The sequence below is a fragment of the Acomys russatus genome, chromosome 17 (assembly GCF_903995435.1).
Source record: "Acomys russatus chromosome 17, mAcoRus1.1, whole genome shotgun sequence".
NCBI classification, from domain to species: Eukaryota; Metazoa; Chordata; class Mammalia; order Rodentia; family Muridae; genus Acomys; species Acomys russatus.
In genome coordinates this window covers 45,304,754-45,317,063 of record NC_067153.1, presented here as the reverse complement: position 1 = coordinate 45,317,063, position 12,310 = coordinate 45,304,754, and the positions used below count along the sequence as shown (strand labels likewise).

At 44.0% G+C, this 12,310-nt stretch overlaps 1 protein-coding gene across 2 annotated transcripts in view; it reads left to right on the top strand.

Annotated features, from left to right (window-relative positions):
- The window catches only part of LOC127201477 (cytochrome P450 2D26-like), a 28,212-nt gene extending 15,915 nt beyond the window's left edge, over window positions 1–12,297 (top strand). Inside the window, exons 1-3 of one of the 2 annotated variants that reach the window (XM_051160077.1) lie at window positions 10,772–10,844; window positions 11,146–11,383; window positions 12,024–12,296. In XM_051160077.1, coding sequence (XP_051016034.1) covers window positions 11,195–11,383; window positions 12,024–12,209 — 375 coding nt within the window. In that variant the 5' untranslated portion in view covers window positions 10,772–10,844; window positions 11,146–11,194 and the 3' untranslated portion in view covers window positions 12,210–12,296. Of the gene's footprint in view, window positions 1–10,771; window positions 10,845–11,145; window positions 11,384–12,023 lie in introns of those variants that run through there. The other variant, XM_051160076.1, reaches the window with a different exon arrangement.
- The last annotated feature ends 13 nt before the right edge of the window (window positions 12,298–12,310 follow it).

The window sequence follows — 12,310 nt, the reverse complement described above, 5'->3', positions numbered from 1 at the left end:
CTGGGTGAGAGAGCATGAGAGCAGCGGACCAGCTGGACCAGTACACGGGCCAGCGAGACACCTAAGGACCCGTCCCGTGGAACGGCTACCGAAAGGTTCACTCTTTTGTCCCTTTAACCTTTTTCCTTCTTGTATAAGCTAGTTGGGTTGTATAATAAAGTTTTATTGTAAAGAAACAAATCCAACATCTGGTGCCCAACGTGGGGCCCGATGGGTTCCACAGTCCCTAAGGGTATGGAGGCTGAGTCAGTATTCGAAGGTATAGAAATGCTGTTTCAGGGTATCAACAAAGTTGCAACTGCTGTTGCAAAACTTTTTCCTGCATTATACATAGAGGAATTCTCTGTTTTTTCATTGTCCTTTTATTACAATATTTCATGCTTAGAAGGATTAAAAGAAAGGCTAATGACATAGAAAAGCCGAAGGGTCATTATGTTCTATCCTTTTGGAAAAGATTGCAGATTTGATTGGACAGATGGAAAGGCTGAGGAAAAAAATTGAAGGGATGGAAAAGCAAAAAGAATTTTTAGTAATTGGTAGTGATGAAGGACAGGAAATAGAGAGACCAAAAAGCCAGAAAACAACAGAAGAGTCAATAAGCTCTATCCTTTTGGAAAGAATTACTGACTTGACTGAACAAATGGGCAAAATACAGAAAAAACTGAAAGAGCTAAAAAAGCAAAAGGCACCTTTGGTTAAAAAGGGTGAAGAAGGTCAGAAACCAGAGGCAAAGGAAGCCAGACCAACCAAAAGGTCTTTGGAAGCAAATGTCCCAGTGGAGGACACCTCCACAGTCACCCAGACACCTTCAGCTTTTCCAGTCACTGTAAGACATGTGCCCGAGCAAAATGGTGCTGAGGGTTATGATGAAATGGCCTGGCGTCCTGTAGACATGATGGATTTAAAACATTTTAAGGAATCCGTCGTCAAATATGGTATGCACTCTACCTTCGTTAAACAAATGTTAAACAGCTGGGCCACTCAGAATAGACTTGTTCCTCAAGATTGGAAAAATTTAGTTTCAGCGGTATTGGAAACAGCACAACAGTTACAGTGGTTATCATGGTGGCGAACAGAGGCTATAAAAATAGAACAGGAAAATACGACACAGGGAATAAATATTAATAGAGATCAATTGCTTGGTGAAGGACAATATACTAACATTAGAGAACAAATTCAAGCTGAAGATAGAGTGATTGAACAATGTCGTAAGGCAGCCTTGAGAGCTTGGGAACTGGTAGAGGAACTTGGGAAAACAACTATTCCATTTACTAAAGTGTTCCAAGGACCTCTGGAGCCCTTTACAAAATTCTTGCAGAGATTAGGATCTGCTATAGATAAGGTAATGCCAGATTCTGACAACAAACAGGCATTAAAACTTATCATGGCTTATGAGAATGCAAATGCTGACTGTAAGAGGGTGCTTAGACCATTAAAGGAAAGAGGCACTCCACTAGATGACTGGGTAAAGGAGACAGTTAATATCAACTCTCAGAAATAACAAAATAATATTGTGGGACAAGCTTTAGCCTGAGAGCCCAGATATCATAATACTCGGTGCTTCAATTGTGGTAAAATTGGTCATGTGCAAAGAAACTGTAGAGATAGAAGGCGCAATAACCCAGGAAAAAACGTAACTCGTAGAAGAGAACAAGGAGGTTCTGGTTATGATGGTAATGAGGTACCAAGACTCCCAGGGTACTGTAGTCGCTGTGGGAAAGGGAAACATTGGTCTCGGGATTGTCAGTCTAAGAGAGATGTACAAGGCAATATCTTGCCGACGGGAAATGGCAGGAGGGGGCCATCGGCTCGGGCCTCCATAAACAATGCCAGCCGAATTCCTTTGAACAGTCAGGAAGCGACAAACCAGCAGGAAAACGGGAACTGAGTGTTAGTGATCTAATGCATGCTACTGAAGGCAGTGCAGCCTTGGATCTGGCTTCAAATATGTCTCTTACCCTATCTCCCCAGGTTAAATGTTACAAATTAAATACTGGTGTTTTTGGACCTTTGCCTTCAGACACAGTGGGAATGGTTCTGGAAATAAGTGGGCTGACTTCTCATGGTTTTATTGTACATCCCGGTATTATAGACGGAGATTCTAAAGAGGAAATAAAAATCATGGCATGTGTGAAAAAGGAGATGAAAATCGATGCCGGGGATAGAATTGCTCAACTCCTACTGTTTCCTTACATTAAGGGCAAAGCCGCTCCAGTGGAAAGGACTGGTGCGTTCGGAAGCACAGGGACCCGTGTGTTCTGACAAACAGTAATTAAAGATCAGAGACCTAAGTTAATTGTACAATTAAATGGTATTATAATTGTACAATTAAATGGTATTAAAATAGAAGGTTTGGTAGACAGCGGAGCCGATGTCTCCATCATTTGCCAAAAGTCTTGGAACCAAAATTGGCCACTTAAAAAGGTTTATACAAAAATTGTAGGAATTGGTAAGTTATCTCAAATAAAACAAAGTGTACAGTGGCTTGAGTGTGTGGGACCAGACGGGCAGATAGGGAGGCTGAAACCCTATGTGGCTGACATTCCCATAAATCTATGGGGAAGAGACCTCTTACAACAATGGGGTACTCAGATTACTATTCCTGCAAATACAGAGATAAAAAGGATTAAAACTATGGGTGAATTGGCACACGCTTCTGGGAAAGAGATTAATGTAAGTGGTCAAGGGCAACCACAAGCTGTGCCCATTGTCCAACCTCAGAACTCTTCAGGTTTAGAGTGTCAAAATTTATAAGAGGGGCCACTGCTGAGATACCAACCGCCTTGCCCCTAAAATGGATTTCAAACAGACCTGTATGGCAGGAGCAGTGGCCCTTAACAAAAGAAAAGTTACAGGTGCTTCATGGTTTAGTGAAAGAGCAGCTGGAGGCTCAACACATCGAAGAATCTTCCAGTCCCTGGAATTCCCCTGTGTTTGTGGTAAAAAAGAAATCAGGTGGATGGAGAATGATAACAGATTTGAGGGCCATAAACAAGGTGATTCAATCCATGGGTTCGCTTCAACCTGAAATTCCTTTGCCTTCCTTGCTACCTAGGTCTTGGCATATAATTACAATTGATTTAAAAGATTGTTCTTTCACCATACCTCTACATGAAAAGGACAGAGAAAGGTTTGCCTTCTCAGTACCTACTCTGAACAGTAATTCTCCAATGAAGAGATATCATTAGAAGGTACTTCCACAAAGAATGTTGAATAGCCCAACTTTATGCCAGTATTTTGTGCAACAACCTTTAGAAATAATTCGTAAGCAGTTTCCTCAATCTATCATATACCATTACATGGATGATATTCTGCTAGCTGATTCTGATCCTAGTGTTGTAGAAAAAATGTTTCAGGAAGCACAAAGAATTCTACCATGTTGGGGATTACAGATTGCTGTGGAAAAAATACAAAGAGGAGATTCAATTACCTATTTAGGCTATAAAATAACTGAACAAAAAATTTGACCACAAAAGGTACAGATCTGTAGAGATCAATTGCAAACTCTTAATGACTTTCAAAGATTATTGGGAGATATTAACTGGTTAAGGCCTACAATCGGGTTAGCTACCTATGAGTTAAGTAACTTGTTCCAAACTTTACAAGGGGATTTGGATTTAAACAGTCCTAGATGTCTGACCGCTGAGGCAGAAAAGGAGTTAATTCTGGTGGAGCAAAAACTTCAAAAGACATATGTGGATAGAATTGATCCTGAACTTGGTTGCATTCTGGTTATTTTGCCTTCGAAACATTCTCCTACTGGGCTTCTTATGCAAAGGGAAGACAGGATCATAAAATGGATATTCCTGACAAATAAACAGAACAAAAAATTAAAAACATACATAGAGAAAATTTCTGAATTGATTACAAAGGAAAGAATAAGATTGCGCCAACTGTCAGGGATGGACCCGACGGAAATTGTAGTGCCTCTTACTGATTCTGAGATTATGTCTTTATGGGTAATTAATGAAGATTGGCAAAAGGCTTGTAGTAACTATTTGGGAGACATTAACAATAGATACCCAAAAAGCAAACGTATACAGTTTATAAAAAGAACTAATTGGATCCTTCCACGTATTGTAAAGAGGTCACCAATCTCAGGGGCACCCACCTTTTTCACTGATGCAAATAAATCAGGTATGGCTGGTTATAAGTCTGAGAAAATGACCAAGGTGATTAAAAGCCCATTTACATCAGTTCAAAAATCAGAATTATATGCAATCATTATGGTATTGTTATGTTTTCCTGAATCTCTTAATATAATTACTGGCTCTCAATATGCTGAAAGAGTTGTTTTGCATATAGAAACTGCTGAATTTACTCCTGATAACACAAAATTGACTACCTTATTTATAGAACTACAACAGGTCATCAGAAGCAGAAATTATCCCTTGTATATTACTCATATTTGATCCCATACAGGTTTACCAGGCCCATTGGCACAAGGAAATAAAGAGATCGACAAATTATTGATAGGTAATGTATTCGAAGCCTCAGAATTTCATGAAAAACATCATGTCAATGGTAAGGTGTTGAAAAAAAGATTCTCTATCACTTGGCAACAAGCCAGAGAAATAATTAATAAGTGTCCTACATGTTCCTTATATAGTCAACTACCATTACCTGTGGGAATTAACCCTAGAGGTAACAAAAGGAACGAAATTTGGCAGATGGATGTGTTTCATTTTGCAGAATTTGGGAAAATGAGGTATGTGCATCATACCATTGATACATATTCAGGTTTTCAGTGGGCAACTGCCTTAAGTTCTAAAAGGACTGACTGTGTGATTACTCATTTGCTGGAAATAATGGCATTTATGGGAATACCTGCACAAATTAAGACTGACAATGCTCCTGCATATGTGTCCCTTAAGATGAAAAACTTCTTTATGTATTATAATATAAAACATGTTACTGGTATACCTCACAACCCCACAGAACAAGCAGTTGTAAAAAGAGCTAATCGTACCTTTAAAAAAATGCTTATTAAACAAAAGGGAAGGGTAAAGACACCCCGGGACCGATTAAATAATGCTTTGTTGACTCTAAATTTTCTTAATGTGAATGATGAAGGGACGTCAGCTGCGGAGAGACATTGAGTGATAGAAAAAACTGAGGAGTTGAGCCAACCAATATTCTACAAGGACTTGTCAAGTATGAAATGGAAACCTGCGGTAGTTTTGAGATGGGGTTGCGGGTATGCGTATGTTTCCACAGGAAATGAAAATATATGGCTACCAACTAAACTTATAAAGATTAGATCTGACCATATAGCAAGTGAATCTTAAGAGCTACCTGGTTCTTAACAACTTGACATTGTTTCTTACAGCTTGGAGAACTAATGCCCTCTTCTGTCCTGTTGGTGTATATGCAGGTAGAGCCCCGTATTTGCCAAAAACAGGACAATGCTGAAGACAAAGCAGGCAACGTGGGTGATTTAACCCCAAAAGCATGCTTCTGGCACCTTAATCAAGGTGCCTCAACTGATGTTTCCTTAAAAAATTATACATGTACTAACATCCGTACTAATGATTTCAAAAGTCTGCTTACTTTCAGAGCAAAAAACAGGACAATTATGAAGATCGAACTTCTGCCTCTGGCACTACTGCTTCTTCCCGAAATTACATGCATATTAACAATAAATCGGCTAGCCAAAAGGATCGATCCCAAAAGGACTGGACAAAAACAGCTAGCTTTTCCAGCACTTGGCCAATATATTATTTTTCTAGGGTACCCGAAAAAGATTTTTCTCCTAAACAGCATAAAGTAATTTTGAGAACACGACGCCCCCATTCCCAGTAGGTGGGATGGGTGTTTTTGGTGGGTCACCAATGCTCATCTTTGCCTAACGGGGTTAGTTACAATTAATAAAAGTTCATTTGGGGGTTTCTTTCTTCTATCTTTCTTTCTCTATTACTTTCTATCCCTTTTAATATTAAGGGAAAGGGGGGAAGGAAGGGAGGATACATGTTTGTAAAATAAAAGGTAGATTATTGAATCTACTAACTTCAAAAATCTTACATTGGTATTGTAGATTGATGAAAATTTAAGACTTTTGATTGATGGAAATTTAAGACTTCAACTTTTGCTTCATTGATAAAAATTTAAATTTTATATTGTCATTCATTTTTGCCTTATGTATTGTATGTTATATGTTGGCAAAATATATATTGTATGTTAGAAACTTAAGTTCATTTTATTCAATGTTTATTTAATGTATTATTCATGTACCACTAATGTCTTAGGAAAAACTGTTCAGGAAGATCGGGGATAAAAGTTGGTATTTAGTTACGTAGAAATCCTACTAGATACTAACTTACTTTGTCATAGAGCAGGTTTGTTTAATTTCTTGTATATGTCTTCAAAGGAATAGATTGATAACTGTAAGAATAGATAGAGTTGGTCTTCAAACTCTTCAGAGATCCACAGAATATGGCATTTAAGGATGAGGGCTTTCCTGACAGAGAGAGACATCCGCTCCTGGCCGCTTCTCCATTTGCATCATTGAAGGGGGCTTCAAGAGACACAGGTGACAGAATGGTCACTGGACAGAGAAACTGCTCTTATCTCTACTGCTGATGACAGGCTGACTGTCTGCAATGATCAACAGTGATGCTGGAAAGTTGACTGTCCAGCTTTGAAGAGACTAGATGGACCAGACCGTCGGATTTTCTGCTTCAAAAAGCAGTTTGTTGGATGTTTTGGGCCGATAAGGCTGAAGACTGATTGCCCCAATGAAGGAGAGAATCCGGTGACTATCCAGGCGGTCTGCTCTCTCTGTCTTATGCAACTTGGAAGTTGCCTGCCAGCACGTCCTTTATTAGATAGATTTTCCTTCTTGGGTCTCTGATGGGATTGAAGACTAGATAGCCACAGTGTTACTAGAAGCTTTAGTGTAAGAATTAAAAACACAGCCGGGCGTGGTGGCACACGCCTTTAATCCCAGTACTCTGGAGGCAGTGGATCGCTGTGAGTTCGAAGCCAGCCTGGTATACAAAGTGAGTCCAGGATGGCCAAGGCTACACAGAGAAACCCTGTCTTGAAAAACCAAAAAAAAAAAAAAAAAAAAAAAAAAAAAAAAAAGAATTAAAAACACATTTATAGATGGATAATTGCAATTTCTCATGGTAAGATAGTGGAATACTTTTGAAAGACCCCCGAAGGGAGACCCTCACTCAAGCCTTGGGATGGCGCGCACCCAAAGACACACAAACGACCGTCTTGCTGTAAACGCATGAGGTAGTTTATTGGCGGAGCTCCGGGTCGACACGTATCTCACGCAGGAGACAGAGGGGTCGACCCAGAAGCCCAGGGGTTTGGGGTTTATATGGTCAAAGGTTGGGGGGAGTGGAAGTTTTGGCGCGGCCACACACGATTGGTTGTTTCAAACATTTGAACATCAGCAAATTGCGTAGGCAGATCTGGGGTAAGGTCGGACTTAGTCACATGGGAGCAGTCTTCAGTTCCTGTTTCCTCGGCACCCAAGAGTAGATGTTTATCTGAGCTAACAACACATCTGGTTAAACTTAAACGTGGAACATTGTGTGCGGGCCTCAAAAAGGATTAAGCAAACACTATAAGATTGGATGAGGGGTCTTGGCTCATTACTCACTCGACCATGCCCGGTACCTGTTTCTCTCAGGAATTTGTCCTTGTGTACCCTCCCTATCTTTTATGGCCAGCAGGTCCCTGGAACACTCAATAGGTCTTTGTTTCTTAGCTTTGTGACTTATCATCTGGGGCCTTGTGCTAGCAAACCTGCTGACCTGCATCTCAACCATTTGGGCTTATGAGTTAGAAAGCTCTGCTGTTCTGGTTGCTTTAATGCTAATTAAAAATTCTCTCTCTCACTTTCTCTCAGGTTAACAAGTATAAAAGGACTTGGTTATGTACTTGATACCTGATGATTATGTATATATGTATATGTGTGTATATAGTTCTTAATTTTTTTTAAAAGAGAAGGGGGATGTATGGGAAAAATAAGCCTTGTCACAGGTGGGAGCAGTCTTGGGGGGCTTTACCTTTGGGGCACCCCATGAATACCTTGTGACAGACTGAGTGAATCCATCCTGGGTCTGGAATTCAGGAAGCAGACCTGGGAACCCCACCTAGACTATTGTCTTTCTAATTGACCCTCACCAGGAGAAGGAGACAGTCCTTCCCACGTGACTCAGGAGTTGGGGAAGAGAGAACAAAAAAGTCAGCTGGGTGAGAGAGCATGAGAGCAGCGGACCAGCTGGACCAGTACACGGAACAGCGAGACACCTAAGGACCCATCCCGTGGAACGGCTACCGAAAGGTTCACTCTTTTGTCCCTTTAACCTTTTTCCTTCTTGTATAAGCTAGTTGGGTTGTATAATAAAGTTTTATTGTAAAGAAACAAATCCAACACTTGTCTCAACTGTGTCCCAAGTCTTCAGTCCACAGACAGACCTGCCCCTCTATCTGGTCAGCCCAACCTAGGAGCAGCCTTAATGTTGTGAGAAAAGAGATACTTGACAAAGAACAGTGGCCTTCAGTATCCAGTGTGGGAGGATGAAGCAAGAAGATTGCAAGTTCAAGGCCAGCATGGGCATTCTAGCCTAAACTACTTAATGAGATGCTTTCTCATTAAGGGGGCGGGGGAGCTAAATAGTCACAGGAAGTGATGAAGGAAGGAGGAAGAAAAGAGAGGGAGGGGACATGAACTAACCCAGACTGACTCCAGCAACAATCAGGGACGAACTTTCTTGCTCAGACTCAGCCCTTGATTTGGTAGTAAGTCAGGGGCAAAAAGGAGCCCCTGTGACTGCTTCACTGAGGGGATGCTGTCCCTTTAGGGTGAGTAAAACAAACAGGAGACTGATGAAGTCACAGGGCAGGCTCCACAACCCAAATGGCAGACAATGGCAGACAAAGACCACATGCCCTACAGCAATGCTGTCATCCGTGCGGTGCAGTGCTCAACACCACAGGAAGTCACAAAACCAAAGCCCCTTCATTTGGGGATGTCTCTCATGCCAGTCATGTTAAGGTGGTCTCCTGAACTAGGTGAGGAGCTCTCCTTTGTGAGTGTGAGGTGTCATTCCCTTTCCCCTATTTTCCATTAATTTTCGTAAAATGTGAGGAGTTTTAAAGCTCAGATCACCAATGCAAAGATAGACTGTTGGGATCACAGTCCACAATTCTTTGAAATGACTCTTGTCTCCTCCAAGTCAAATTCAGTCTGGGACATGACTGATACACTGCTGTTGCACTTTGAATTCCTTTTCCATTCACTTTTGTCTTTTCAATACTTTCCTCATTGTTTTCCATGAGTTTTAAATCCTATTAATTACATATACTGCATTGGATAACACCTGTGCATCATCTCAAGGAATGACTCAGTGGCTTTGGATTGCATAGGTAACATCCTATCATATCTGCCTGTAGTTCTGAGGAGGCCTCACACCATGAGGGGTACAGTAACCACCCGGGAAGGAAAACTTCACCGACCCTAAGTGACCTCCAGCCTCCATTGCCCAAACTAAGCCTTCCCAAGGCAGCACCCAGAAGTCACTGTCCTCCCAGTGAGTGACATCACACTTTCCAGGCTGACTAGGTTAGCGCTTCCCATCATGCCTAGAGAGAGGAGAACAACCTGGGACCGGCTCTTAGACTCACTGTTGGTCTTCACAATGAAGCCAGCAGAACAAAATGGCTCACAGGACAGAGTCCAGGAGAGACCTGCCCAGGGTCCATTTGTCCAGTTTCAGTGGAGGACAAAGGACAGAGATTAAGTATGTGTTGCCTGTGTACAGAAAACTGCAAATCTGGGAGCACCAATGACCCCTGATGGTCAGGGACTCAGTTCCAGCTTCCTGTGACAGAACTGGCACACCAGTGCAGCTGGCATGAAAACAGGACTCAAGCCCCCTAGAGTTCACATGACCCCAGTCCCTTAGAAGTCACATGACACGAGTACCCTAAAAGTCACATGACCCTGGGCAACCACAGTGGTGCACATGGCTGAGAGCACGTGGACTGAGGGTGAAGGGAAACAGACAGTGCTAGCAGGCAGCTATTTAGCAGAGCATCCAGGTCACCTTCCAAGAGCAGGTGACAGACCAGGGAACCCTTTACAGCACACAGTGTGTGACAACACTCGCCTGTCAGCACACTTACCTCACAGGAGCTCACTTAGCTGAAGTGGAAAAATCAGGCCTGGGCCGGCTTCTCCCACACTGAGGCCAGCACCCAGTCTGCACGATTGTACAGCGCTCAGACAGGCTGAGATGAGAGGAGAGGCCGACTGTGCTGTCCCAGCACTGACTCCAGGGTTAACTATCAGTCACCACAAGTTACCCTGGGAGGGTCCTGGAGCAAACCAGGAGGAAGCCAGCAGCCTGAGCCTGTCAGTGAGCAGAGCACGGTTGTCTCCCTCCTCCCACTCTTGACCGTGACCCTTTCAGGTGTCCTGACTCCCCTGCAGGCCGCCTTCAGGTGATGCTGGGCCTAGAGAAAGACCCTTGTCTCTGCCCCAACCTAGGCTGCCATCCTATGTCACAGTGTGGGGCAGGGACAGGAACCGGGAGTAGACTTTGGGGGCTTCAGGCCAGCAACAAACATGTCACCTCAGGCCTGGTGACAGAGAGACCAGCTGAGAAGGGTGGCATGGGCAGCAGAGAGGAGAAGATCCAGTGTCCAGACCTTGCTATGGCTCCATGGTGTGCTCCCCTCTAACTCGCTCCTGCCTCCCTTCTGCCTCACTGAAGGGGGCAGCAGAGAGCAAGGGCACAGGCTGGATTCCACTGGGACAGCTGAGCCTTCATCTTCAGAGGTCTGGATCCCCAGAGAGGACAGGGGCAGAACCTTGGCTGACCCCAGTGAGTTAGAGTGGGCATGTGCAGGGTGACCAGCAGTGATTGACACATGAGTACCACTTGTTAGGAGGTTCCAGGGTTATCTATCCTTTACTGATGTCGCTCCCCACATAAACACCTGGGGAGAGAACAAAGGGCAAAGGCCTCTGAGGTTGACTTTCTCTGCACTTTTATTAGCCAAACCACGCTCTGTTTAAACAGTAACCACAGCTACTGGCCTCAAGGCAGAGTGCACTGCAGCTTTAACCTCGTTATAAGGTACCAGGTCCCCAGTCTGTCCTGAGAGGATCTTTCCTCCTTCTAGGTGTCTGGAGCTGGTGTTCCAACAAAGCCTGGCAAGCAGTGGAGCAGCCATGGGGCTGCTGGTTGGAGATAACCTGTGGCCCGTGGTCATATTCACGGCCATCTTCCTGCTTCTGCTGGACCTGATGCACCGGCGCAAGTTCTGGACTGCCCGCTACCCACCAGGTCCTGTGCCACTCCCTGGGCTGGGCAACCTGTTGCAAGTGGACTATGAGAACATGCCATACAGCTTCTACAAGGTGAGAGAGAGGTGCTGTGCAGTAGGGTTCATGCTGCCCCTAAGCAAGCATAGAGCTGCTGGCACCACAGGATAGACAGGAAGATGGGCCTAGAATGGTAGAAGGCTTCTTGGGAAAACAAAGTGGCAAAGATGTATCTTCTGGAATCTCTTGCTCCTGTCTGGTCTCAGGCCTGGCTTAGCATCTCAGGGACCCAAACCTGCTGGTGTTTGGTGGGGTGAGAAGGGGCCCAAGGAACTGGCAAGGTCACAGATGAATGGTCAGACCTTCTGAGTCCTTTGCTGAATTTCAAAGATATGGCTCCCCAAGCTACAAAGTTCCATAGCATAGGCTGGGCATGTAGGTCAGTGATAGAGCATTTGCCCAGTGTAGGGCAGGACAAGGTTCAATAATGGGTACCATTCAAACTACACACGCGCATGCACGCGCATGCACACACACACATACTCACACACACGCACACTCACACACAAGAGAGACAGACAGACAGACAGACAGAGACAGAGAGGCAGAAAGACAGAGACAGACACAGACACAGAGACAAACACAGTGACAGACACCGAGAGAATGGCATGGGAACTTTGATCTTCCACGCTGCTGGGGACTTCCACTCCCTAAGTGCCCTGTCCTTCTCTTTCAGCTTCGACAGCGCTATGGTGACGTGTTCAGCCTGCAGATGGCCTGGAAGCCTGTCATTGTGATCAATGGCCTGAAGGCCGTGCGGGAACTGCTGGTGACCTGTGGCGACGACACTGCTGACCGCCCTGAAATGCCCATTTATAATCACCTAGGCTATGGGCACAAGTCAAAAGGCAAAGAGCTGTAGTGCGGACAAGGCAGAGAGAGGATCGGGTTGAGGAGCAGTGAGCAGAAGATGGGCAGGGTCTAATGGAGGTGACGTGGTTGGGCAGTGCAAGGGACTTTCAC